Below are 24,243 nucleotides of genomic sequence, written 5' to 3'. Positions count from 1 at the left end.
GAGAAGCCATTCATTTCATTTCAGGGAAAGGTGCTATTAAGTGCTGTTCACTAATATTTCTGACATAAATATAAGTGCTGAGTGATTTTTAAAAAAAAAGCAACCATGTTTTTGCTACTCAGAGAATAACATTTCAGCTATATAAAAATGTATCTGGTACACATGAAATATTGAATACCTGCTACCAATAAATCCCTTTTCGTAAACAAATTAGAGTTTGTAATATTTGATACTACTTAAAGAAACTAAAGACCCTGAACGAAAAAGAATAAGGTGGTCCACTTTTAATGATTTATTTGCATTCCCAGAGGTACATTTTAATTACATATGAAATGAAAAAAATATATATATATACAATATAGAAGTCTATTTGTGCTCATTGATGAGGAGGATTTTTGACAGCAAAAATACCACATAAAACATTTAATTTTACATTTCATTTGTCAACCAATGCCTGCAGGATACTCCAGAACCTGTCATAATATACAATGCGTTCATTATTAGTTTATTTGAGTAGTCCAGCTTTTTTTGTTGCATGTACAGTAAGTAGAGATGTTTGTAATATTAGAAGGTAAATACTGTGAATACCACTAAAATTATTTTTTTTAACACAGCATAACATAACATCACTTTATCAGCCCTATACAATTTCTTGCATTAGGAATTAATCTTTTTAGACACACAGACAGGTCAGAAGCTTGGGGTCAGAGCACAGGAGCCGCTGGGGTTAAGGGCCTTGCTCAGGGGCCCAACGGAGTAGGATTCCTCTGCCAGCTGCAGGATTTGAACCAGCAACCTCCCAGACACAGTGCCACCGCTCGGCCTGATTCTATTTTATAACCATAGCTCTGGTAATGGATTAACATTACCAGAGCTATGGTTATAAAATAGAATCAGGAAATGAGACAATATGTAGACAGTACTGCTACTAGTAATACGTCTAATAATGAAGTAGAACACTTGCAATGGTGGTAAGTAATTTGATAATTTCCATTGTATTTATCCTGCTTTTTTCTTCCAAGGTCACCGCACATTGTATATTGGTGTGCATGTACCACTGGGAGGAAGAAAAAGCCACAGAAGACACAGGCATCGTGGACACAAGCACAGGAAGAGAGACAGAGAGCGGGATTCGGGTGTAGAGGATGGCAGAGAGTCTCCAACATATGGTAATTTCAAGCAGCAGGTCTTTAATTACCCTTTTCAGATTTCTGTAGTTCAGGAGCTGTGAAAGTATCGAATGGTGGTGGGCAGTAAAATCTGCTTCAAATAATAATGGTTTTCAGATTTTCAGTAGTAGAGAAATTCACAGAGAACCAATTATTTTACTTAGGTCACTTTCTGTTTTGTTTCTGTACTGTGAGAATGTTTGAAAATTTCATACTCAGACATTAGCAGATTTACTAAATTACTTTCTCAGTCCATTTACTTAAATTCAACTGTTTAAGTTTTAATTACTTCAACCTGAATTAGTTTATTTTAGTACATATACAGAACTACCATATTTTCTGCATTTGCTTAGCTTTGTAAATCACTGTTTACTGTAATAATGGGTTGACTGGCTTGTATTTTGAATACCATGATTCTTAAGGTTTGGTTCCTATGTTTAAGCTGTCTTAACCTAGTTTGCTGTGGGAAAAGCAGATGAAGCATATGTGACAAAGGGCTGACAAGACAAAAAGTGTTAATTAATTCTGTGGGATTTATGCTATGAGTCATTAGAAATTTTCTTGTGGGAAAGAGTCAAAAACGTAGTTAACATTTCACAGAGGCTGTCAAATAGAGAGTGCATAAAAAAGTTACAGTGTACTTCTGAATGTGTTGCACTGACTTTGTAGGAATCAAGGATTGATGCCTTTTCACAGGGAACACTCACTGGATGTATCTAGATTTTGGCTTTGTTTTTGTTTGCTGTTTTTACAGTTCAGTATTTTTGGATGGAAGTAAATGCTCAAATATTAATTTCAGAGCTACTGTGTGTATTGCAATTCACCATCATTAAGCGATGTGGGTGAGTTATGTATATCAATTCTGCAGTGAACTCATTCAAGCCTATGGGCCACCTCACTGTAGAACTGTAGTGTCAGGAAGAAAAGTGATTTAAGAGGCTTTTCTGCCCACTTGCATTGACTTACAGTAAATGTTGAATAATATGTATGAACGTAACCCAATAAGTGCAGCAGTGCTTGGGGCACAGCAGTGTACTTACTGAGCATTCCAGCCATTATCCTTCACATCCACATTATTTGCAACACCAGTGTAGTCATGGTCCAGTATTTTCTTTTGTATTATCTTGAAACTGTAGAACATTTTTAGGAGTGGAAATCAATAGGTTTTGCTATGTTTAGCAGAATCTCTTGTTTGTTTAGTTTAGTACAGACTGCAGACTCTTGTTTAGTACAGACACCTGCTAGGCACTACCTAGTACAGAAACTATGAAGTCTTTAAATAAAGTTAAGCACAGTAATCTTTTAGATTGTCTTATAAGTTAGCAATGTCAGATGTCAGTTGCCAAATTAGCAACTTTTGAAGTTTAAAGACGTTTATCTCACTTCCTGTCTAGTCATGACAAGAGCAATCTTGCTGTTTGTCTCTGTTTCTTTCAGATACTCCTTCCCAGCGAGTGCAGTTTATTCTGGGCACCGAGGACGATGATGAGGAGCACATTCCTCATGACCTTTTCACAGAACTTGATGAGATCTGCGTGAGGGATGGTGAGGAGGCAGAATGGAGAGAGACAGCAAGGTGATTTAGTTCTATCTCTGGATAAGACTTTTTATAAAGCAAAACAAGAGGCATTCTAAGGAATATGTTTTTTATATATATATTTTATAACAATATATTTTGTTCATGTATATATTTCAGAGCTGTATAATATTTCAGTATTATAGTATAATATTTAGTATTATATAACACATTATTTCAGTTGCTTCTTTCCTGATCACCTTGTTATGAAGTTTGCTAGAAGTAGCTTTGTAATATTTCAGCAAAGCTTTTCCATCATCTTGGTTTCATATTAATATGATTGCTTAATTGGAATCCATGTGTGGAATGATAAAATATAGATTGTTGCATATTCGTAATAGATAAAAATATACAATATACAATGTACTGTTCTGTGCCTGTTGCTGGAAGGTCGCTGGTTCGATTCCCGTGGCCGGCAGAGGAATCCTACTCTGTTAGGCCCTTCCACAAGGCCCTTAACCCCAACTGCTCCAGGGGTGCTGTATACATTTCCTTTGAGTGTCAGAGCGCTGTTTAAGGGGGGGGACTGGCAAAGAGATGCATTGACTGAAACATGTAAAGGGAACTGCCCTAAAACTGCGTGGTCCTGGATGATTATTGTTTGAAGACTGATGAACCTCTGTTTCTGTCTGTGTAGATGGCTGAAGTTTGAGGAGGACGTGGAGGATGGAGGGGAGCGCTGGAGTAAGCCGTATGTTGCTACTCTATCACTCCACAGTCTGTTTGAGCTAAGAAGCTGCATCCTCAATGGCATTGTGCTGCTGGACATGAGAGCAAACATGCTGGAGGAGATTGCAGGTATGGCATTCAACACCACTGTAACCCCCGCAGAAACTACTCAAGCACGCCCTGTATTTGTTTTCAGAAACAGAATCGGCAGTAGCAGGCAATGCAGATGCAAACATTTTAGAAGCAGTCACACGTACTGATGAGATCTCTTCAAGCCGCTTGGCTTGGAAAGAGAACAGTCTGGGCTAGGTACGAGGCAGAGTGAATCAGCTCAAGAGGTAACAAGAAGAATTGCACACGCTGAGGTAACACATTCGATTCATGTAAATTGATAAACATGGAAGGGCATGAGACTGATGTTAGATATCAATAGTAATACGGTTGTGACAGAGGCAGAACAGTTATAGATATTAAGCAATGGTAGATCTTTTCCTGCCTGGTTTGAGGCCTGCCTCGGCTGTGAGGATGAAGCAGCTGGAATGCTGCCAGCAACAGAGGAGATGCTACGGTGCTGATGTGAAGTGAGTGGATGGGGGGAGGGGTGTTAGAGCTGTGGATTCTGGGATAGATTGGCATAAAGACCCGTATATGGTGTTTAACAGAAGTCTGGTTGAAGGTCAAATTCTAATGTCGCCCTTCTACTCTCCTACAGTATGTATAAATGCTCCCTGGCTGCACACAACTCTGTACACATCTTTTCTAGCACCCCTTCCTTGCCCCCGAACATCACAACTATAACATTTTCTCCTTGGCTTATCTTTCATAAGTGAGGGGTTCATTCCCTCAGCCAGTCTTGTTAACACCGAAGTATGTAGTATGCTATCACTTTATATTTGTTGGCTTGTTTTACTGTTATTGGAATTTGCCCGGACCTCTGAAATTTGCCTTAGTAAACAGAACTTCCAGAAGTGGGATACTTGTCTTTTGCATGACTTTTCATATTTCATGCAATGTGGTGTTTATGAAAAGTCTTAACAACCCCACAACCCTTGATTGAATAAAGCACTTAGAAAATGGGTGGATTGAGGAAGTCTAAGGATAAAACAACCACAGTTTATAGTCATAATTGTGACACAATTCAACAAAAATTTCAATAAAACTAAAACCTGTTACTATATAATAAAACTATAATAATAAAATAATATAAATATTAATATAAACTATATAATAAAAACTAATAATCCAATGGTTTTTCACCCTAAATCTTTACTGTCTGAACTAAAGGTTGTTACTTATTTACTGTATAAGTATTAAGTAAATGGTTTCATAGTAAATTAACTTTTTAAACTAATATGGACAAAGTTTAATTTTTAACAATTGATACCAGCCTTGTTTAAATGGTTTTGGTTTTATTTTAGGGTTCATTATTGTGTATCGTTTATTGTTTACAGCCTAGGTTCTAAAAGCCTGCTGAATTTAAAGATGTCTTAAATGATTAGGCTGTAATATCTGAGTCTTGTGCTTCTTCTGGAACTAGAACACCACCTTGACCTGCATAGGCCACTTGTCACTCATGGTGTTATGCTGAAATTGTATTGTTCAACTTTTATAGCACGATCTTTTGCATTGATCATTGTAATGAAATTTTTGTTGTTTTTCTGTGAACTTTATGGATTTCTTTGGAATGCTTTTTTTTGTAATTCGTGCTGTGGAGAAAGCTCCTTATGCATGCTATCATTAGAAATGCCAAGCTGGTCTCATTTAACTTGCCTGATTAATTTAGTGATGGTCAGTTTGGAATTTGGGTAAGGTTATATAATCCTCCTTGATGAGTGGTATGCTGTTGATCAATGTCTTAACGAGCCATTAAGGTTTTTATCTAATCTATAAATGACTCTCGGAAGTGCTTTTTAACTTTCCAGAGTCTTAGCACTGGATGTGTTTCTGCAATACATTAATAAACCACACAAGACCCCTTGTTTTTCCGGTGTGCTGCCTCCTGTGAGTTATTTCATGTACTGGTGGATTGTGGGTTCAATTTGTGGATTTGTGGATGCTGGTGGATTGTGGGTTTTTATTAATATTACACAGAATTGGTTTTATATTTATTTAAGTGCTGTATGGAATGTAAGTGTTGTGACTAAATCTACCCACTGAAGTGTATCAGTTACAGACATGGTGTATGGACAAGTAGTTTTCAAGTAGTTTGACAAGTGAAATGTGGTTGAACCTTGAAGTGGCTGATAATGCTGTCTGCTATACATCTCTGATAAGCTGTATTTTCCATTGCTGACAGAATGATGTTGCTGTGCTTGGATTTGCAGATAAGGCTATTGGAACCTTTTAAAACAGTGTACATTCTCAAAGCAAAAACCAAAAGATTAACTTGCCTTACAGACTGGTGGAACTAACATTGTAGTTGGGTTTTTATTATATTGTAGCTCTTGAACTTCACCTAGCCAGTGTTTTTGGAACCGATGTGTGCAGTGATAAAGCTATTAAAAGGTGTAATTTGAAAAGATACAGAAAAGGTTGTAATATGGTGCTCTTATCCTTTAGTGCACATTTGTTCAATTGTTTTTCAAATGCAGTATGAAATATCTGATAGACCTCTGGAGCTTTTCAACTTCTTAAGCTATCCATGCAGAGTGCAGATTCAGAATCAAAGTTGTCACTAACCTGGTGTTTCTGATGTTCACCAAGCAGAACCACACCTGGCTGACCACGGTATTCTTAACTCATCATGCTGTACTGAACTCTGTAGCTGGCCAGACACCTTTGTGAGCTGCATATCTCTTCCCTTCTACAGTATATTCGAATGCTCTTATTTTGCACTGCGGCCTGCAAGAGTCAGAAGAAGATGGATTACTTTCAAAGTGCAACTTTCAGAGCACAGTTGTAGAGGCTTCAGCCTTCCTGTGGGGTTGAAGCATGTATGAGCTGATTATGAATTTGTATATGTCATATTGGGTGTAGAGAAAAGCTAGAAATTATACATTCAAAAGAATTTGTGAGAGGATTCCAGTCTTTTGAAGTCAGTTTTGATTTTGCAACTTGAAATAATGTAAAAAAATCAGTTCAAGTAGATTACTGCAGAAAAATACAGTGACATTTGATTTACACAATAATAAGCAGAGGAGATCTAAAGTGAGGCAGTGCTTGGCCTTGCATGTGTCAAAGCCTTTTTGAAGAAGATGGTAATAAAAATAAGTCACTCAAAGAGTACACAAGAAAGGTTATGAGCACAGAAAGGCCAGTCAGGTGTGCTTTTTGTGATAAGTCTTGTTTTCTCCTCAGACCTTTAAAGGTCAGTGTTCTTTAAATGCACTGGATGTCAAATCCTGAAATATGACAGTTTAAAAGCTACAAGAAAATTATTCTTATTTTGCCCTAATACTGACCTGTATTCGTAATGGTCCATTTTAACATAAAACACTTATCTAAAGCAGTTCTCCTCTGTTATTTCTGTTACATTTATTATTTTGTTCATCGTCAATCTACGAACAACGCATTTTGAATGTAATTGACTTTGCAATTGATAAGGAAAAATATTTTGGTCTGTAATAAACAATTTCAAAGTACACAAGGCACACTTTCTGTTGAGTGAATAGCGATCTTAAAAAGCCGCAGTACAATCAGGTTTAAATAATTAAAAATAAGCATTCATTATACTTATATATCACTTTTCACTCCAAATGTTCCCAAAGAGCTTTAAACAGAGCACACACTTGTGACGCACACACAAGCCCTCCTTGTTTATCAGCCTTCTTACTGTATGTTTCAAGAACATTGAGAGGAGGCCGTGTGTGTATCCTGACATCTCTGGTTCGAACTATCTCTTTAGCCCCTGTCTTATCTGAGAAATATGTGTAGAGATCCCAATTTATTATAATTTTTTATACAATGTTCTTGTAAGGTACTTGTATTTTTTTGCATTCAGGAATGCAAAATCATTTGACTTTTTGGAGGCAAAGGCAGTGTCCAAAAGTCGTCAAAATGCAGAGAAACAAAAACTGTTTGAAACTTCACTGGTGTTGTCTTGTTCTTTTCCCAGACATGATCTTGGATCAGCAGGAGTCTCTGGGGCAGCTGTCTGACGATGTGCGCAAGAAGGTGCGACACGCTCTTTTGAAGCAGCACCACCACCAGAACCAGAAGAAACTCAGCAATCGGATTCCCATTGTTCGCTCATTTGCAGATATTGGCAAAAAACAATCTGAGCCCCATTCCATGGATAAAAATGGTGAGCTTTGCTGACAAGCCTGTAAATGTGCTTCAGTTCACATTCTGCCTAATTATGGTGAATTGCCTAGGTTTCAGATTTCCGGAAAGAAGACTTTGAATTTTGTTTCTCAAGGCAGGGAACAATTTTTATACAAAGATGAAATATTGTTTGTTTGGTTTTTTTCGGGGGGTTCAATTAATAGAATTCAGTTGTCTGTTATTAATAAGCTTGAGCCCCTTTTCTTGTTCAACCGTTTTTTTCATTAAATGCAAAACAGGATTTATTAAATAGGTAATGCTGAACATGGTATATAAACTTGTTATAATTTCACCTGTCTATATATGTATCCTGCAAATTGAAACTATAGTATAGTTCTGGTATTTTCAATGATGCTATTCATTTATTTTTTATTATGTCCACATGCCTGTGTACTGTACATGTATGTATTGTGTATAAGCACATGGAGTCTTTATTTAGCTGAAGGATCGCAATGTCCTCTTTTCTTGGCTGTTTATGACTTTCTGCATTAACCATTTCATTTCAATGTATTTCATCTTTTTCAGTCAACTGCTCTGTCTCCTCTTTTGTCTCGGTGTCTGTCTCCACTAGGCTCAGCTCTGTGCACTGCTCTAATGTCCCACCCGTGGGGCTCAGTTAAAGGTGGTGATAGGAGTGGCAGTCAGGTTAAGTCCTGTTTTCCATGGCCTGTGTGTTGCTCTCAGTGTATCATCATCTCTTCATCACACCAGTTACCATCCTCTGCTCACCTCTCTTCTGCTAAACTGCTGCACAAGCAGCAGATAAACAAACTCAGGCTAAAGCCTACGGAAATCCCTGATATGCAGCCTGTGGATGGGGAAGAGGATCCGGATGCAGGCAACTTAATTTGGCAGACTTTTTCCCTACGCCTTCCTCAAACATAATTGATTAAAGCGGTATTCTGAAATTGCATTTTTGTGTTGGTGATCAGTGGCCTTTACTTCTTAAAATAATTTTTCAGAAAGTAAGAAAAAAAAGTCAGAAAAGATTTTGTCCAGCCTTCCTAACTTCCTGAATGAATATAAATTTTTCTTGTAAAAGATAAAACAAGTCCCAGTATGACTGATTGGAATGTATTTCTAACCTAATGGTTAAACAGGTAGGTATAGGCAAGGTACCAATACATGGTACCTGTAGTTATTTTTTGTATATTGTATGTTTGCATTTTTGCCACTATACCACTATAAAAATAATCAAGGTAAGTTATTTCTTCCCATTGTTTAACTTTTGTGACATTCCTGATCAATTCAGGTTTTCATGTTGTAAGAGAATACATATTTCATATTTAAAATAATAAAACATATTTCTTATTGGATCGTTTTTGATCTGTGCATTTTGAATACCTTTCACAGGAATTATGTTTAGGAAGCAAGTATACAAGCATTAATATTCTGGTATTAATGGAGCATGAAATCTGCACTGAATGATGTCCATTCATGTACTGTACATAATAACCTTGAATTTGTAATGTACACAGAACACTTTACCTAACCCGCTTTCAATTTTGTTGTTTCTTTATTGTTGGCAAGTGGGTGTTTAGATGGCTTCTAAAGTGCTGTCACCGATTTCAAGTGGACTACTTGGATTGCATTTGCAGTTTTTACTGGCAGACATTATGCGGGGTGCTAATATATTCCTTATGCTCCTCGTGAAATTTTGTGACAGTTGCCACTTGCAAACGCACAAATCAAATGTTGAGATTAGTGCAGGTGAATGGCTGGCATACTAAATACTAATCTTTTCTCCTCTGATCACACTGCCATCCTTGGGCTAATTTCATATTTGTATCAATCTTGGAGTTTCAATCTAGTAAACTGAACCAGAATGCTGGATTTGCAATCAGCAAACTCTTAATCGCTTTGACATCACATTGTGAACATTGTAAGCTATTCTCCACAGCCATACAACATATGTTAACCATCCTGGAGCTTACAAAATGTTCAATGTGTGAATCCAACATACTGTACAGTAGTTCTTTTAAAATGAAGCTGCCAAAATAGGCAATACCGCATTTCAGCAATGCGGTATTGTGATCAGTGATAGATATGCATTTGACACAGCATTAATTAAAAAAGATCTTTCTCCAAAATAAAGTTTGACGAAATTGGCAGCCTAGTTAGATGCTTGCTACAACATATTCTCAGATGTGCATGCATTTCTAGAGTAAATGAGAATACATTTTTTTATTTCTTAAATGCAAACAGGCCAGATGTTTTCCCCACAATCTATGCCCACCAACACGGAGGGGAAAGGTGATGTCAGCCGAGAAAACAGCACTGTTGATTTTAGTAAGGTAAGAACAAATCTGCTCTGTGGGTTTGGCCCTTGTAGTTCTATTGAGAGGAACCATCATTATTCAAATAATTCTCTTATTTAACTATTTGCACTAGTCCTTGTATTGTTTGTCTGTGAAACAGTTTCCAAATAATGGATGGCTAAGAGACTTGCTTTTATGAACGCATTACCTGTAAAAGGAGAAATGTCCTCTCTGCTATGTAAGTAATTAAACTGCATTACAAGATAGGTTATTACTATCTATCTTGTAAACTGCATTACAAGATAGATCCCGCAGCCGGCAGAGGAATCCTACTCCGTTGGGCTCCTGAGCAAGGCCCTTAACCCCAACTGTTCCAGGGGCGCCGTACAATGGCAGACCCTGCGCTCTGACCCCAAGCTTCTCTTCCTGTCTGTGTGTCTCATGGAGAGCAAGCTGGGGTATGCGAAAAGGTAATTCCTAGTGTAAGAAATTCTAAAGGGTTAATAAAGTGATGTTATTTTAGGTTAGGTCCCCTTTTCAGGCCGTAAAGGCCCATGGGGGAATGGGGGGGCAAGTGCATTGTGGTCAGTATCACGCTCCGGCCAGCCTATTACCCCCAGAAGGATAACCCTTCAGTACTCATTTGGAAAGGGGGCAGAGTGGACCTGGGAGCCATCTGGAAGGAATTAATGCAAGATACATCGTATGCCCCTACCTGGGATTGAACCCAGGACCTTCCAGTCAGGAGCCAGACACCCTTGCTGTCTGAGCTACCACAACTCCTGCATTAGATGGTATGCATCAATTCTAATGTTGTGCTTAACACTCCTGTTATGTTTTGGGGCTTTTTGACCCAGCGCTAGTTTATAATTAGTTCTAGTTGTACTTGTCTTTATCTGTATAGCATTTGTGACTTTTTAAAAGATTTTTCCCGTTTTGTAGTTGTGAGCTGCAAAACAGAATACAGGAACTTTGACGTGTTTGATATTGGGTTGTTACTGTATACGGATCCAAAGGAAAACCACTCTGAATCTTAAAGATACAGAAACTGGTAGGCATTTGACAAACATTTTACCATGGCCAGATCATGTGAAAGAGACAAATTAACTGCTTTTAGGAAAGTACAGGACACTGTCTTTAGGAAGTATTTACCTAAATATGACAGAAATATAAGGGCATGATCCAGCTATACATTGCATAAACAAGACTGTGGAGCTGTGTTAGCATGAGAGTTGCAAAGGGACAATTACAGATGATTTCTTCACTGAAAAACAATATGAAAAAAAATAATGTTTAAGCTGAGGATCCTTCTTTGCATGTGTGGAGGAATACTTCTGGAGATTAACAGATTGGAGAAGCTCCTGAAAAACCTTAGGGGATGTGGAAAATTGTATAAATAAATGAAGGTCTCCAAGGTCATAATGTGAAGATGCACTTCTGAAAAATCTTATCTAGGCACATCCTAAAGTGGACCATAGTCCAAAAAGTTGCAACTCTAGACCCTACATTGCAACTCTACTAGACTGCAACTCTTGCAAATGAGTTGACAAAATGCATAAGCTGACACCAAACCTATACCTGCCAACACTTAAATGCCTGATGGCCATTGGCCATCTTCTGCAACTCAGTTATACTCTAGAAGTGCTGACAAGCAATGCATTGGTTCTTTTTGATCGTAGACTGATCGAAAATATTTCAGATTTAAACTCTGGTATACAGGATTATATATTTTTTAAATATATATATATATTTATATATATTTGTGGAGCTGTGTTGTTCTCCCCCCCAAGAACCTGGGCTTGCTCCAGCGATTTTCGTTTACATCATTTAAAATGTAACGCTGGCAAACTGTATCAAAGCCTACTTTTACCAGAAATTCTGGGCAAGACACTAGTCACCACCTCATCCAATAGCAATCCTCATCCAATTGCTCTTTTTTCATTATATTTCATGCAGGCAAGCATCTCTTTCTGCACCAACTGGTATTAGAAAGAAATATGCGAGATTATTTTCTATACTTTATGCAGTAGCAGAAGCAGCTGTACTTAATGTGAAACAAAAAGAGCACCTGTGCAAACAACACGTGTTGTTTCTGACCAGGATGTGCTGTGTAACCTCAGTTATGTTCTCTCAATTTGCACTGAAAATTGTTCTTCAAATAACCAGAGTGCAAGAACAATTAATATACCGTACAATACTGTATGTATCTCATTGGGGACAAATCGTGTTAAAGAATTTTATAAGGAATTAAAGAAACTTTTAGGAACATTTTGTTTTCGTGATTATTAATCCACATTTATTGGCCATGTAAGAAATGTGATTGGCAGTGAACCTAGAATGTTCTGATAGTTGTAATCAGTATTGAATGAAGTCAGTCACATGAATACTGTTGCACATTTTCATTATTGTACTCACAGACTGCTCATATAAACAGCCTCATTTTATGAGACTTGGGGGTTGATTTTTTGTTAAAACTTACATGTATCCTTACATGTATCACATTGTGATGCAATTAAATGTATCCTTTAATCCCTGTAATAGGATTTTCTGTTTATTTAAAACATGTAGCCTGTACCCTTGAGAAAAGCTGTGCAAATAAAACATTTAATCAATTTAAACCCCCCAGTTTCACTGTGTTTGAGACTTTAGGTCAGTATGACTAAATGTCAGTATGTAGCATTATAATAAAAAAAAAATTCAACAGCACACTGCATGTTAAGCTGCAAAACAGTGACTAAAGAAGAGCCATAGATCAGGTATACAGGACGTCTGTATCTGTGGAACTGTGTTGATCTTTTTTCCCATGAGAACCTGAACTTACCCCAGCGATTTTAGTTTTAAGTCTTTTAGAAATTGTTGGAAATGCACATGTGAATTCACATTGCAGAGCTAGCAAATATGAAAGGGGATATGAATGGTGTTAATTGTGATAGAATTAACAGATTTAGCCTGCAGGATTATACTAAGTCTATTGATACAGGCTATGTTGAAGTGTTATAGGGCTTTATCTCAAAGACTTGAAAGTTGATCTGAGAGCAAAATAATGTACTAACATGCTGTTAAATTCCGGCCTGCCCCATGAAGGAAAATAACTGGAATGGCATTGACATGTTAGAACTGATAGGGTTCAGTGGAAGTATGCTTTGTTTTATAGAGGAAATAAATTAAGGCAGGTTATGGGTTTGTATATACTATTGTATATACTATTTTTACTTTTATTCTTTAGTACCTTTACATGTTACTTCTTAATCAGATTATTCACCATGTTGGGCTGTGCTGATAACATTCAGGTTAACTTTCAGACCAAGTCTGATGCTGCTACTGCAGTTTCACATGTGCACACAACATGGATACTTAATCTGCACTGTGACAAGACTGCGGTTTTGCACTTACTCTTACCATATTACTTTTGAAAACTCGGTGACTTCGGTATGTTCTTGACAGTGCCCTTGATGGAAGTCAGAAAGCTTGGTTTTACTTTTGATCACGTGCTGTCGTTTGAAGAGCAGATTAGAAATGTTCCAGGGGTGTCTTTCTTCTACCTACATAACATGGCTCAGTTAAAGATCCTTGCTCTGTGTATTCGATATAGGAATATTGATACATGCCTATTTCTCATCATGATTAGACTACTATAATGCCTTACACACAGGGTTATCTTCTTTGGTTCTAAATTGGCTTCAGCATAGCAACAACTTTGAGCCACATTTAATGACTATCAATGCTCTGCATCAGCAACAGCTGCCGTCCTCTGTAAATTATATTTGCTCTCTGTGAAATTTGGAGCAAATATTAAGGTTCTTCTGCTCAAATATAAGACACCGACTGATCTCTTTACAAGCTACTTAAGGGCTTATTGCAAAAGGGCTGTACCTCTTCATCTGCGATTTGCTGAGTCAGGACTTCTGATGTTGCTGCACACCTGGCTTCTCACAATGGGCAACAGAGCCTTCTTTATGTGCTGCATCTGTGGAACTCACAGCCCAGATGCATCAAAAACTTGAAAAACTCAAAGAAATAAAATTGTCTTAAGGTGATACAGTATAATGATTTGTTGCCAAAGAATGTCTGGGAAACCATCCCAGGTCACAGTAAAAGAGTTCTTGAGATTTTTATAGGCATAGATAATTTTTGAATCAATTTAATGGAAATCGCATTAGTGATCACATTACTTGGTTTCTTACTTTTTTTATGGTCTGTGTAGCCATATGCAAAGCAAAACCATTTAGGTTTTGGGGCCATAGGGGCCAGCAGGGGGCGCTCACCCTGTGGTCCACGTGGGTCCTAATGCCCCAGTATAGTGATGGGGACACTATACTGTAAACAGGTGCCGTCCTTCGGATGAGACGTAAAACCGAGGTCCTGACTCTCTGTGGTCATTAAAAATCCCAGGGCGTTTCTCGAAAAGAGTAGGGGTGTAACCCCGGCGTCCTGGCCAAATTTCCCATTGGCCTTAACCAATCATGGCCTCCTAATAATCCCCATCTATGAATTGGCTTCATTACTCTCTGCTCTCCTCCCCACTAATAGCTGATGTGTGGTGAGCGTTCTGGCGCACTATGGCTGCCGTTGCATCATCCAGGTGGATGCTGCACATTGGTGGTGGTGGAGGGGAGACCCCATTACCTGTAAAGCGCTTTGAGTGGAGTGTCCAGAAAAGCGCTATATAAGTGTAAGCAATTATTATTATTATTATTATTATTTTTGCGACAGGAGAAACAGAGCAAAGAAGTACAATTTTGTCATACAGAAATTCATTGATTTGCTTCCCCTTCTTGAGCGGTTCTGTAGGTATAGACTCCTGTTTGGAGAGCAGCCTGGGCTTTTATACACCTGATGTCATGCTTCTATATCTGGGCTAATCCACTAGCCGAGTGTGACAGGGATTACACAAACCTCAGCACACCATCTCTTTAATTTCTGCCAGGCAGTGGGCAGTGCTATTCTTTGAGCACCAGCTAGCTGAAAACTCTACTTTCGTCTTCTGAGAAAAGCATAATATGTGTCTGAAAGCTAACCAGCGTGTGAAATGCTGTCTGACCTATTTGACAGTAGTGGTTGGAATCCAGTTACTAATGTTGGCCGAGGACAGCAGTATTCATGTGTTATTTGTCATTTCTGTGGGAGTATTTGTCTCATCATGGAGCGGCAAGAAGTGAAAACACCTAATTAAGCTCTATTAGAGGGACCGCAGCCTCAGTTACTACATATTCAGGTTCAGTTTCCTAGCAAGGTTGCTGGGTAAAAAGAAGATAAAGCACAGGAATGAAATCAGAAGCTCCTCATTATTAGTTACAGTGTCTTTGTCAAATTTAGAACCGTACTAAAGAGAAAAAGGGTGAAAGAATGAATACATTTACTGATCATTACATTTAAAGTAAAATAATATCTCAATTCATATTTAGTAATAATACTGATGCACCATAAAACACTTTATGAAACATTTCACAAAATAAAAAGCCCAAGAAAATAAGTTCTTTCTGCATGTTGTTGAACTAATCAGAGGCAATAATTAATATTTTTGTCCTACAACACTAAACAATGACCTGTAATAGGTCATTATTTATACCTAAATAACAAACTGTACATAGGTCTTCAGTGACCTTTAATAGAGTGCTTCCGTTACATAGGTTCACAGGTTATTTCGATTTTTATGTTTACTCTGTAGGATATGATTTTGCTTATGAAGGTGCTTTCTGTTTGTATTTGCACAATCTTCCCTATTGTCTAGACAGAAAATAGCTGGACGGACGATTTGATCATGTAATGTTGTGGTGAAAATTTAGGGATTAAAATAGTGTTATGTAATCCATATGCATGTTACATAACTTCTTCCCCATGATTGAAAACATAATTGACAGACTAATAGTGTTTTACTCTCCTAGTATAAAGAAACAGATCTGTTCTCTTCAAATGTCAGGCAGTGTGCTATTAGAGAGGCAATCAGATTCTGCGCTCTGCTGTTCTGCCTGCCACTCTATAGCAAGCTATTAGTTTTGACGCAGTGCAGATCCACGTGAGGCAGGAGCAGAATACAAATCAGATAAGGGAGCTGCAGTCTAGGATGTGTTTCCTTGAGGAGATGCATATTTTAAAAAGATCATAGTAAACCATTATAATATTGTTAGATATTGTGCACTCAGCACTTCTCCATATTGTATAGTGTTTTCATGTTTCCCAAACACATCGCCTAATCATATTTTTTGGTATAATTTTATTCCCACTTTACTCTCTTGACGTTTAATTTGAAGGCCTGGCCTCAATTCCCCATCAATGAAGGATTAATAATGTAAAGGATTTTCTTGTTGAAATCCACATTTAATTTTAAGATGGGTTCTCTAATCCCAGATCCTGAAAGTTCGATTCCAGTCACTCTTACAGCTCACCTGTTTTTTTAAAGATGGTGAGCATCTGTAAACGATTGATGAATAAAGCAAGTAATCTGTTCAGTTCAAATATATCTGGTACTTGAGAGCTTAAGAGTACTTCATTTCAATCCTTTAAATTGTTGATTTTATCAAGTCATGTGTTTAATTGATGATGATGGAATTGTTCTATAGCTTTAAAAACTGGAGATTTAATGGTGATCTATAAAATCTGCTGGATCAGGCTATCTAGGACCAGTGTTGGAGATTTCTGAGCGTTCTTTTCTGGATATGTTTAAATCTGTAAAGTGTATTTACACCAGTGACCTTTTAAGCATATCGGAGATACATTATGTATTTCAGCAGACCCTCGGACTAATAGAGCAGAAGATATGTTCAATGAATCACAAATTGGGCATATTTTCAGCCCACAAACACACTATAATAAAATAATAAAATGCAGATAAATTTACGATACAATATAGTCAAAATATCTTTTGACATTTTTTTTCCAATTGCAATCAACAACGTAAATGAAAATTGTTCCTGTTCCTTTTTTCTCATAAATATACAAAAGCCCTTAATTTCATATGTTGGAAAAATATACTGTATAAAATTCTCTAAAGCAACAAAACAACCACACCTACACCGATTGTTCTACCCCTATAGGACTCTATTGATTCCTGTTCCTATTCCTGAAATTTACACTTATGTAATCTTAATTTTTACCTTGTTTTATTGGTTGTGATTTTTTTCATTATTGCGGGGAAAGTTCAGTCTTTCTGATTTTACAAAATTCCACTTTGGTAGATTTCAGTCCAAAGTCTGGTAAAGTGAACTGTTAAACCAAAGGTTTATTGTATTGAAGACATATGTGAAATTCCTGAAATTGCATAGTTTCAATCCTGCCAATGGAATGAGTATATATTGTATATTGTATAGAACTGAGGTTGTGCTTTAAGCAACACAATTCTGGTTGAATTCTGGTTGTGAGACTTACATTTGATTACTCTGATTGTAATCTCCCCACTGTTCTAGGAAGGTTCAGCATTGGCTTTTGTGAAAAGGTGACAGTAATATTTGTTCCATTTCTGTACAATTAGGTGGACCTGCACTTTATGAAAAAGATTCCACCCGGAGCAGAAGCTTCTAATATTTTGGTTGGTGAACTGGAATTTCTTGATCGGCCTGTGGTGGCCTTTGTACGCCTGTCACCTGCAGTTCTGCTATCAGGCCTGGCTGAAGTCCCAATCCCAACCAGGTGAGCTCTGATTTTCTGGATTGCTGGTGCTCCTCTGTTAAAGAATAATGCACTCCGTTTTTGTACGTGAGACTTATTCATTGAAAACTTACACCCACTCACAAACGAAACATACTTAAAAAAAATAGGTGGTCTGTTTTGCCCATTTGGTTGTAGCTAATTGATGCTAGAATTTCATCAGGTAGTGAACTGAGAAATTACTCCTTGCAAATTTAAGGATAACATATCCATGACACAGACATTATCATGAGATCTTTAATGACCACATAATCAGGAGTTTAGTTTAATGTCTCATCTGAAGGACAGCACCTTCTACAACACAGCATTCCCAGTAACTACACTGGAATATTGATCTGAAAATTCCGGTCTAGAGGAAAGAGCACCACCTCTTGGTCCAGTAACACCACTAACAATATTACATTTCATTCTAGTAGTTACAATGCCCACGTGCTCAGGCTACACTGCTGATTCCTATACACATTTATTTATAGTATAGGAATTAGTTGTCAGAACATTTGTGTTTGCAATGATACCTTTATATAGTAGGTTATCAAAGTATGTAAACAGAGAAGCCAAGCATGGAAAGCACATAATGCATAAAGAACTATTCTTATATTTTTAACTGGGGCTGTTGTTTTTCACAGCACAACACAAATACTAGTAGCAATTTAACAACATGCTCAGTTTATTACCTACTCAACAAGGTTCCTTAGCGTTCAGCAATGTAACTGATCACAAAAGTGAAATGCCCTGCAGTAAAGACAGGCCTTAGGCATTGTCCATCACTAGGACGTACAGGAGAAATATTAAATTGATAAATTTAAGAGTCTGTGGTGGCTTGTGAAGAACTCATCTTTTTATTCTGTCTGTCAATTTGTGTAGTTGTTTAAATTTGTAATCCTACGAAAGTGTAGGAGAGGGCTGAATAAGTAAACTTCATTAGGTTATAGTAAAACAAAATACAAGCTGCAATGAAGGTGCCAGATTCTATAATAAGCATTCTAGAAAGTAACACATTTTTATACGTTCCTTCCTTACTCTCTGGCCTGTTTCAGATTCCTGTTTATCCTTTTGGGGCCCCTTGGGAAGCTTCAACAGTACCATGAGATTGGCAGATCAATTGCAACTCTAATGACAGATGAGGTAAGCGCACCTTCATCAGAAAACATTAATGTGAAAATCTTTGCTTGTGTGAGGCGTTTTGCAGGAAGTCCTCAGATATTCCTTATCACTGCTTGTCCTCCCTCAATAACAAAAGCTCATTCTCTTCCATTTGAACAGTCTTGAACAGAGGAGAGCTTTGTATTTGCTTCTCCAAAGGTTGAAAGGCGGGTTACATTACATTAGCCTGCATGAGACTACTAACCTTGTTAAAGGGGGACATCCGATTGATGTTTCTAAAGAAAGCATTTCTTTCACATGAAATTTAAGAAAGTAAATACTAAATAATACTAATTACCCACGTTTTATGCATAAGTGTTAATGTTTGTATTTCTGTGGCATTTTTATAATTGATGTTTTTTAATTGTTAGAAAATGTTGTAGTGTGCTCTCTGAAGGCACCAGTTCTGTAGGGTTTGGGCATTTACGGGGACAATTATTAATTGTAGCCGTAAATCACAAAATGATTCTTTTGATGGCCTTAGAATCCAACCATGCGATATAACTCAAACAACGCACACACACGGGTACTAATACACGAGGATACAATTATTAATACATAAAATATGCATATAAACCTAACAGATCTTATCGAGAGGGTTATCAGAATACAAAAGGTATATATTCAATCAGTTACGAAGAGTTACATATATCAAGAGGACATACGTTCGGTATATCATTCATTTAGACCGTTTCATAAATGAACTTGGTTATAACTTCTACATTGGATACTCAAAACAAGTACATAACTCTTGGGAATTAAATTGATATCAACTGGTTGGGATAACAATTGAATTCTCAAGCTGTAATGCATTGAAGTTGAATACTCATCCAATTTCTGGGGATTCAGATCTCCTGCAGGCTCTCTGGCTCCGTGCCAGGCTGTGCTGTGCGGCTTGCGACGGTGTGCTGCTGATGCTCACTGACCGGCTAGTTAGTGTTGGCTTTAACTAGCAAAGTTTGTGCACAGGAGAAAAGGTGACTGTGGGTCCCAGCAGGTCAGGAAGAGGACCGGTTCGTTCCTGATGAAGCGCTAGTTCTGAATACTGATTCAGCTGTCCACAGTTCTGACCTGTTCACGAGGCTTGCTGCTGATGCTAACTTCGGGTGGATCCTCGGGTTACTCTCTGGCAACCTCCGCTCTAGACTCTTAGAACAAAGGAAAGTTCTGGCACTCGGACACACTGGCCGTTCCGTGGTTGTCCGGGCTGAGTCTCAGGATGGTCAGGAGGCGCGCTGCGAGAATGTCCTGCCCTTGGGAGCCTTCTGCTCCTGGGCCGTCCTGTCCTGGAATTCTCCTTTGAATTCCCTTTAGAAAAGTCCACAGAATTCTCCTGGAGCTCTGTGTTGCCTGTTTTTACCTGGAGGAACTTCAGCTCATTCATTGGCTGAAAGTTCCATGGGCATCAGAGTCCCACGTGGGTTACTCGGCCCTACTAGTCCCTGATAGGTTGATCAAGGTGAGATATGAGTCACTTACTCCTGACACTTAGGAATGCAGTCCAGATGTCCATCTGGCACTCCTTAGACAGATAGGCGTCAATGGATGACCATTGATCATGATAGCCAGGCTTAGCTAAGTGCATCCCCCTTTGGGAGCTGTCCCTTATCAAAAGAAAACATCTTTAAATCAGCCTGCATGAAAAGCTTCTCTGTGGCTGCACCACAGAGATGATGAGAGAGATGGGGCCTCATTTGGGAAAGCACCGCAACACTTAATTCTGTCTAATTAACAAGCATTGCCGCTACAATGTTATGAAATTCTGTTTACAGCTCATCATAAAAAATACATGTGAGCTTGATATGATTGTTTTGGAGTTGTCAAGTTTCAATGAAGCTACTCAAGAAGGTCTTCAAATGTATTTGCAATGCAATTTAAGATTTCTTCACAAGAAATAACATCATGCGATAAAGAAAATGCATTTAGGAATGTTTCTTGAGGAGTTGGGGATAAGAAACTTTGGCTTAACCCACTTAGCTGAGTGCCAACTGCCTGGCCATAGGATGAGGATGATTATACGGAGGAGAGAGGAGTTAACCAAGGGGGAACTGCAAAAGTGGAAATGAGGTGAAGGAGAGATGGAGAAAGATGTTATGAGCAACAGAGAGGGGGACTGTGGTCCTCACAGTTTTTCAGGAAGTGATGTTATGGAGAATTATGAGTTAGAGCAGCAACGATGAGGGAGACCTTGATTGCTTTTATCCCTTTAAAAACGTTTGTTTTTAAACTCCATGAGAGCAAGGCAAAACTGTAAAACAAGTCAAAAACTGATGCCCACTAATGTGATATGTACAGTAGTAAAGCATACTTATGGAAAGTAAATCTTGCCTCAGAAAGCAGCACAAATACAAGTACATTAAATTGTAAATTTGGAACTTCATTCAAGTCATATTGTGTTAGGCTCCCTCTGTGTATTGTTTTTGAGCAAAGGACTCATTGAAGGTAAAGGCATTTTCCATAGATTTTAAAGATTTCACAGTATTCAGTATTTGCCGTGCTTGAGTAAATACTGTGCACTTAGTTTTTGGGAACATCATAATTGTTTTTACAAATCTATGATGCTGATCTTGGATTTGATTTTTGATCTACAGTGAGTAAACACAGAACTTCTGCATGCAGCAAATCTTGGTACACTGTGCACAGATGTGTGGCATCATCGCTCATCCTTTGAAAGATCTCAAGAAAATGTTGAAAGGCACTTTTGTATTCATTTCTTGAGAAATGCTGCACAGCAGACGCTTGTTCCTTGATTATAATTATATAATTTAACATAACACAATAATTTGAGCAAATATCCAAATCTGCAGCCTTGATATGCTGCCAGTGTGAAGATGGGGTTAAACAAACATACTTAATATGAGCAAGACTGGTAGGACTGCAAAACAATAGAACAGACAGTGTTCAGACATGTGCTTCTTACGGACAGTCTCAGTGTTGAATTTGAAGCGATGAACAGACGGTGTGTTCACACATAGCTGAGGCAATGGGGCCCAATTATAAGACAGGGCAAAACAAAGCATTGAAACTTCAGCTTTCTGGGGACAAAGCCAGTTGAGCTTCCTTCATTGTCCAAATGTACTCGCCACTTAACCATTTCTGTTCTGTTCTGTGTTCCGCTTATCGACATATTTGCGTCCCGCTGACTGGTCTGTGAATATACAGTACACACTGAAATGATTGATTTTCATAATTATTCAAAGTTCTCAGTTATTAATTTTAAAGACTTTTTTTTAGAATGTAAAATGTTAAGCTGGATTTTTGCTCTTCTCATTGTATTTATTGACACCCGAAGAAGGCTCCACAACCGAGACGTTGTGTTTCTTTTCTTCTCTTTTCAGCATGGAACCAACCTTTACTTGTTCATTTTATTTATACTTTAAGGAATTTTGTTCTGTCAGTTCCCAGCATAGTAATTAATTAATATAAGAAGTGTAAGAACATTCATTGAAACCAACAATATGCATTGTTTTTTTTTTGTTCTTCTGAATCTCAGATTTTCCACGACGTGGCTTACAAAGCAAAAGATCGTAATGACTTGGTTGCTGGTATCGACGAATTTCTTGACCAAGTGACAGTGCTGCCTCCTGGGGAGTGGGATCCGTCCATCAGAATTGAGCCACCAAAAAACGTGCCCTCTCAGGTATTACTGATTTGATTGTACCCACACTGCTCTGCACCAATCATATAAACCAGCCTTGTTTGTGAATTTCAGTCTGGTCATGGATATCACCACCCCTAACCCACTTGAAGACACAAGTACATATACTTCCATGGAGAAGAAATAAAAACAAATCTCAGCAATTTAGCACACACTAGTACAGCTTTTAGAGTACTCCTGTAACCATAGATACAGAACCCACAATAATGTATTTTGTAAAACAGGAGAAACGTAAGATGCCTGCAGTGCCTAATGGCACAGCTGCACTTGGGGAACCTGAGGAACATGGGGGTCACGGAGGTCCTGAGCTACAGCGCAGTGGAAGGTGGGTGACAATTGAAAGTATCTTCCCTTTGGTCAGTTGATTCCGTAGTTAGAAGTGCACTTTGCCTTCCCTGAACTCCTTATCCTGAATTATTTTTATCTGCGTTCCCCTTTGCAGGAAACTGTTATGTCATATGCAGCACAAGTGTGTGCTCCGATACAAAGATGTTAAAGACTCACTGAAACATAAACACAGAATAGCAGCAGCAGCAACAACAAGTTACATAACATACAACTTAAAAAAACCGAGTCAGACAAGCAGTGTGAGAAGAGAAAAAAAACACATCAGTGTGAATATTAATGTAGGAGTAGTAATGTGAGTTTAGTTAGTGGTCGGGATAGGGTTCAGTAATCTGACATCGTGCGGGAAGAAACTGTCTCTGAATCTGGAGATTTTTATCCCTTTATACTCCTATAACGCTTACCAGAGGGAAGGGGGGAGAAAAGTGAGAAAGGTAAAAGGCACTACACAATTGGAGAAACTGGAGGAAGGCACAAATTGTGTAGCCTGGGCGAGGGAAAGGACAATGAAATACTCACTGCTTTAGAAACGAAATAGATACAGAGGATAAAATTAAAGAAGTCAATACGAAGTGGAAGCGGGAAGGGTAAAATTAGAATAAGTCAATGGGAGCCGAGGACACAAAAAGCTTGATATTCTGGTAAGGCTAGAGAATTAGAACTCACTATAAAGCAATAGTGAGTGGAGTCCAACCCTACTCTGGGGCAGCCTCAGTCCAGCAGGTCTTGTATGTTACCCTTGAATCAATTTGAAAACTCCTTGGAACATGTTTTGATCAAATTACTAAAGGAATTGATTTAATAATAGACTGAATTGGCCATCTGTGATCCTTGAAATCTGTAGGGTATACACATTTCCATTTCCAATGATCTCTAGTTAAGTACTTAACTGTACTAGTCTCCTACTTAAGTAGTCAAAGAAGCGTTCCAAGCGTCAGAAACTGATGATGTGCTGGTGAACAAGGATGAGACTGGATGGCCACTTCTGCAGCCATTAGTTCTAGTTAATTGGACTGAGCTGTTTATGTCTTTAAGACTAAAAAGGAAAGAGTACAGTTCAAGGAATAATACGTCTAATTCCACGTAGTTTCATGTTTTAAATTGAATTGAAACGGTGAATGAGAATGTCTTGCTCTTAAAATAATATAAAGAATATAAAATGTTAATTTTAAATGGTAATTAAATGAAGACTTCTTACAGATGCAGCCATTCAAAGTGAGCGGTACAGACACGTACCGCAGGTAATTGGCTGCGGTGTCGCGTATCATGACGTAAGATGACGCGGGGTACCGCGGTGCGTGATTGGTTGACCGACAGGGGCACTCGTGGTCCGTTGGTCTGTCGTAGAAAGACTTACTGTAAACGTCTTTACTGTGCCCGTTGTAGATATTGAATTTTACCACTGAAGGGAAATCTTAGTAGCTGAGCATAAAAAGAATAGGAGCATACTGTAACGCGTGTGAAGGCCATAAACGATATTAATTTTGGAACATAAACATACAGTATATAGCTGGTCTT

General features: G+C 38.2%; 1 protein-coding gene across 4 annotated transcripts in view; it reads left to right on the top strand.

Moving 5' to 3' along the window:
* The window catches only part of LOC148649162 (sodium-driven chloride bicarbonate exchanger-like), a 74,301-nt gene that overhangs the window by 26,389 nt on the left and 23,669 nt on the right, over nucleotides 1-24,243 (top strand). For all 4 annotated transcript variants that reach the window (XM_088605461.1, XM_088605460.1, XM_088605463.1 and 1 more), the window contains 9 exons: nucleotides 1,023-1,169; nucleotides 2,607-2,745; nucleotides 3,383-3,543; nucleotides 7,469-7,657; nucleotides 9,883-9,971; nucleotides 17,404-17,561; nucleotides 18,617-18,704; nucleotides 22,216-22,362; nucleotides 22,605-22,705. In XM_088605461.1, coding sequence (XP_088461587.1) covers nucleotides 1,023-1,169; nucleotides 2,607-2,745; nucleotides 3,383-3,543; nucleotides 7,469-7,657; nucleotides 9,883-9,971; nucleotides 17,404-17,561; nucleotides 18,617-18,704; nucleotides 22,216-22,362; nucleotides 22,605-22,705 — 1,219 coding nt within the window. The remainder of the gene's footprint in view (nucleotides 1-1,022; nucleotides 1,170-2,606; nucleotides 2,746-3,382; nucleotides 3,544-7,468; nucleotides 7,658-9,882; nucleotides 9,972-17,403; nucleotides 17,562-18,616; nucleotides 18,705-22,215; nucleotides 22,363-22,604; nucleotides 22,706-24,243) is intronic.

Source organism: Lepisosteus platostomus, chromosome 14 (assembly GCF_059453375.1).
Source record: "Lepisosteus platostomus isolate fLepPlt1 chromosome 14, fLepPlt1.hap1, whole genome shotgun sequence".
In the NCBI taxonomy this organism is placed as follows: domain Eukaryota; kingdom Metazoa; phylum Chordata; class Actinopteri; order Semionotiformes; family Lepisosteidae; genus Lepisosteus; species Lepisosteus platostomus.
This window is presented reverse-complemented; position numbering and strand designations above follow the sequence as displayed.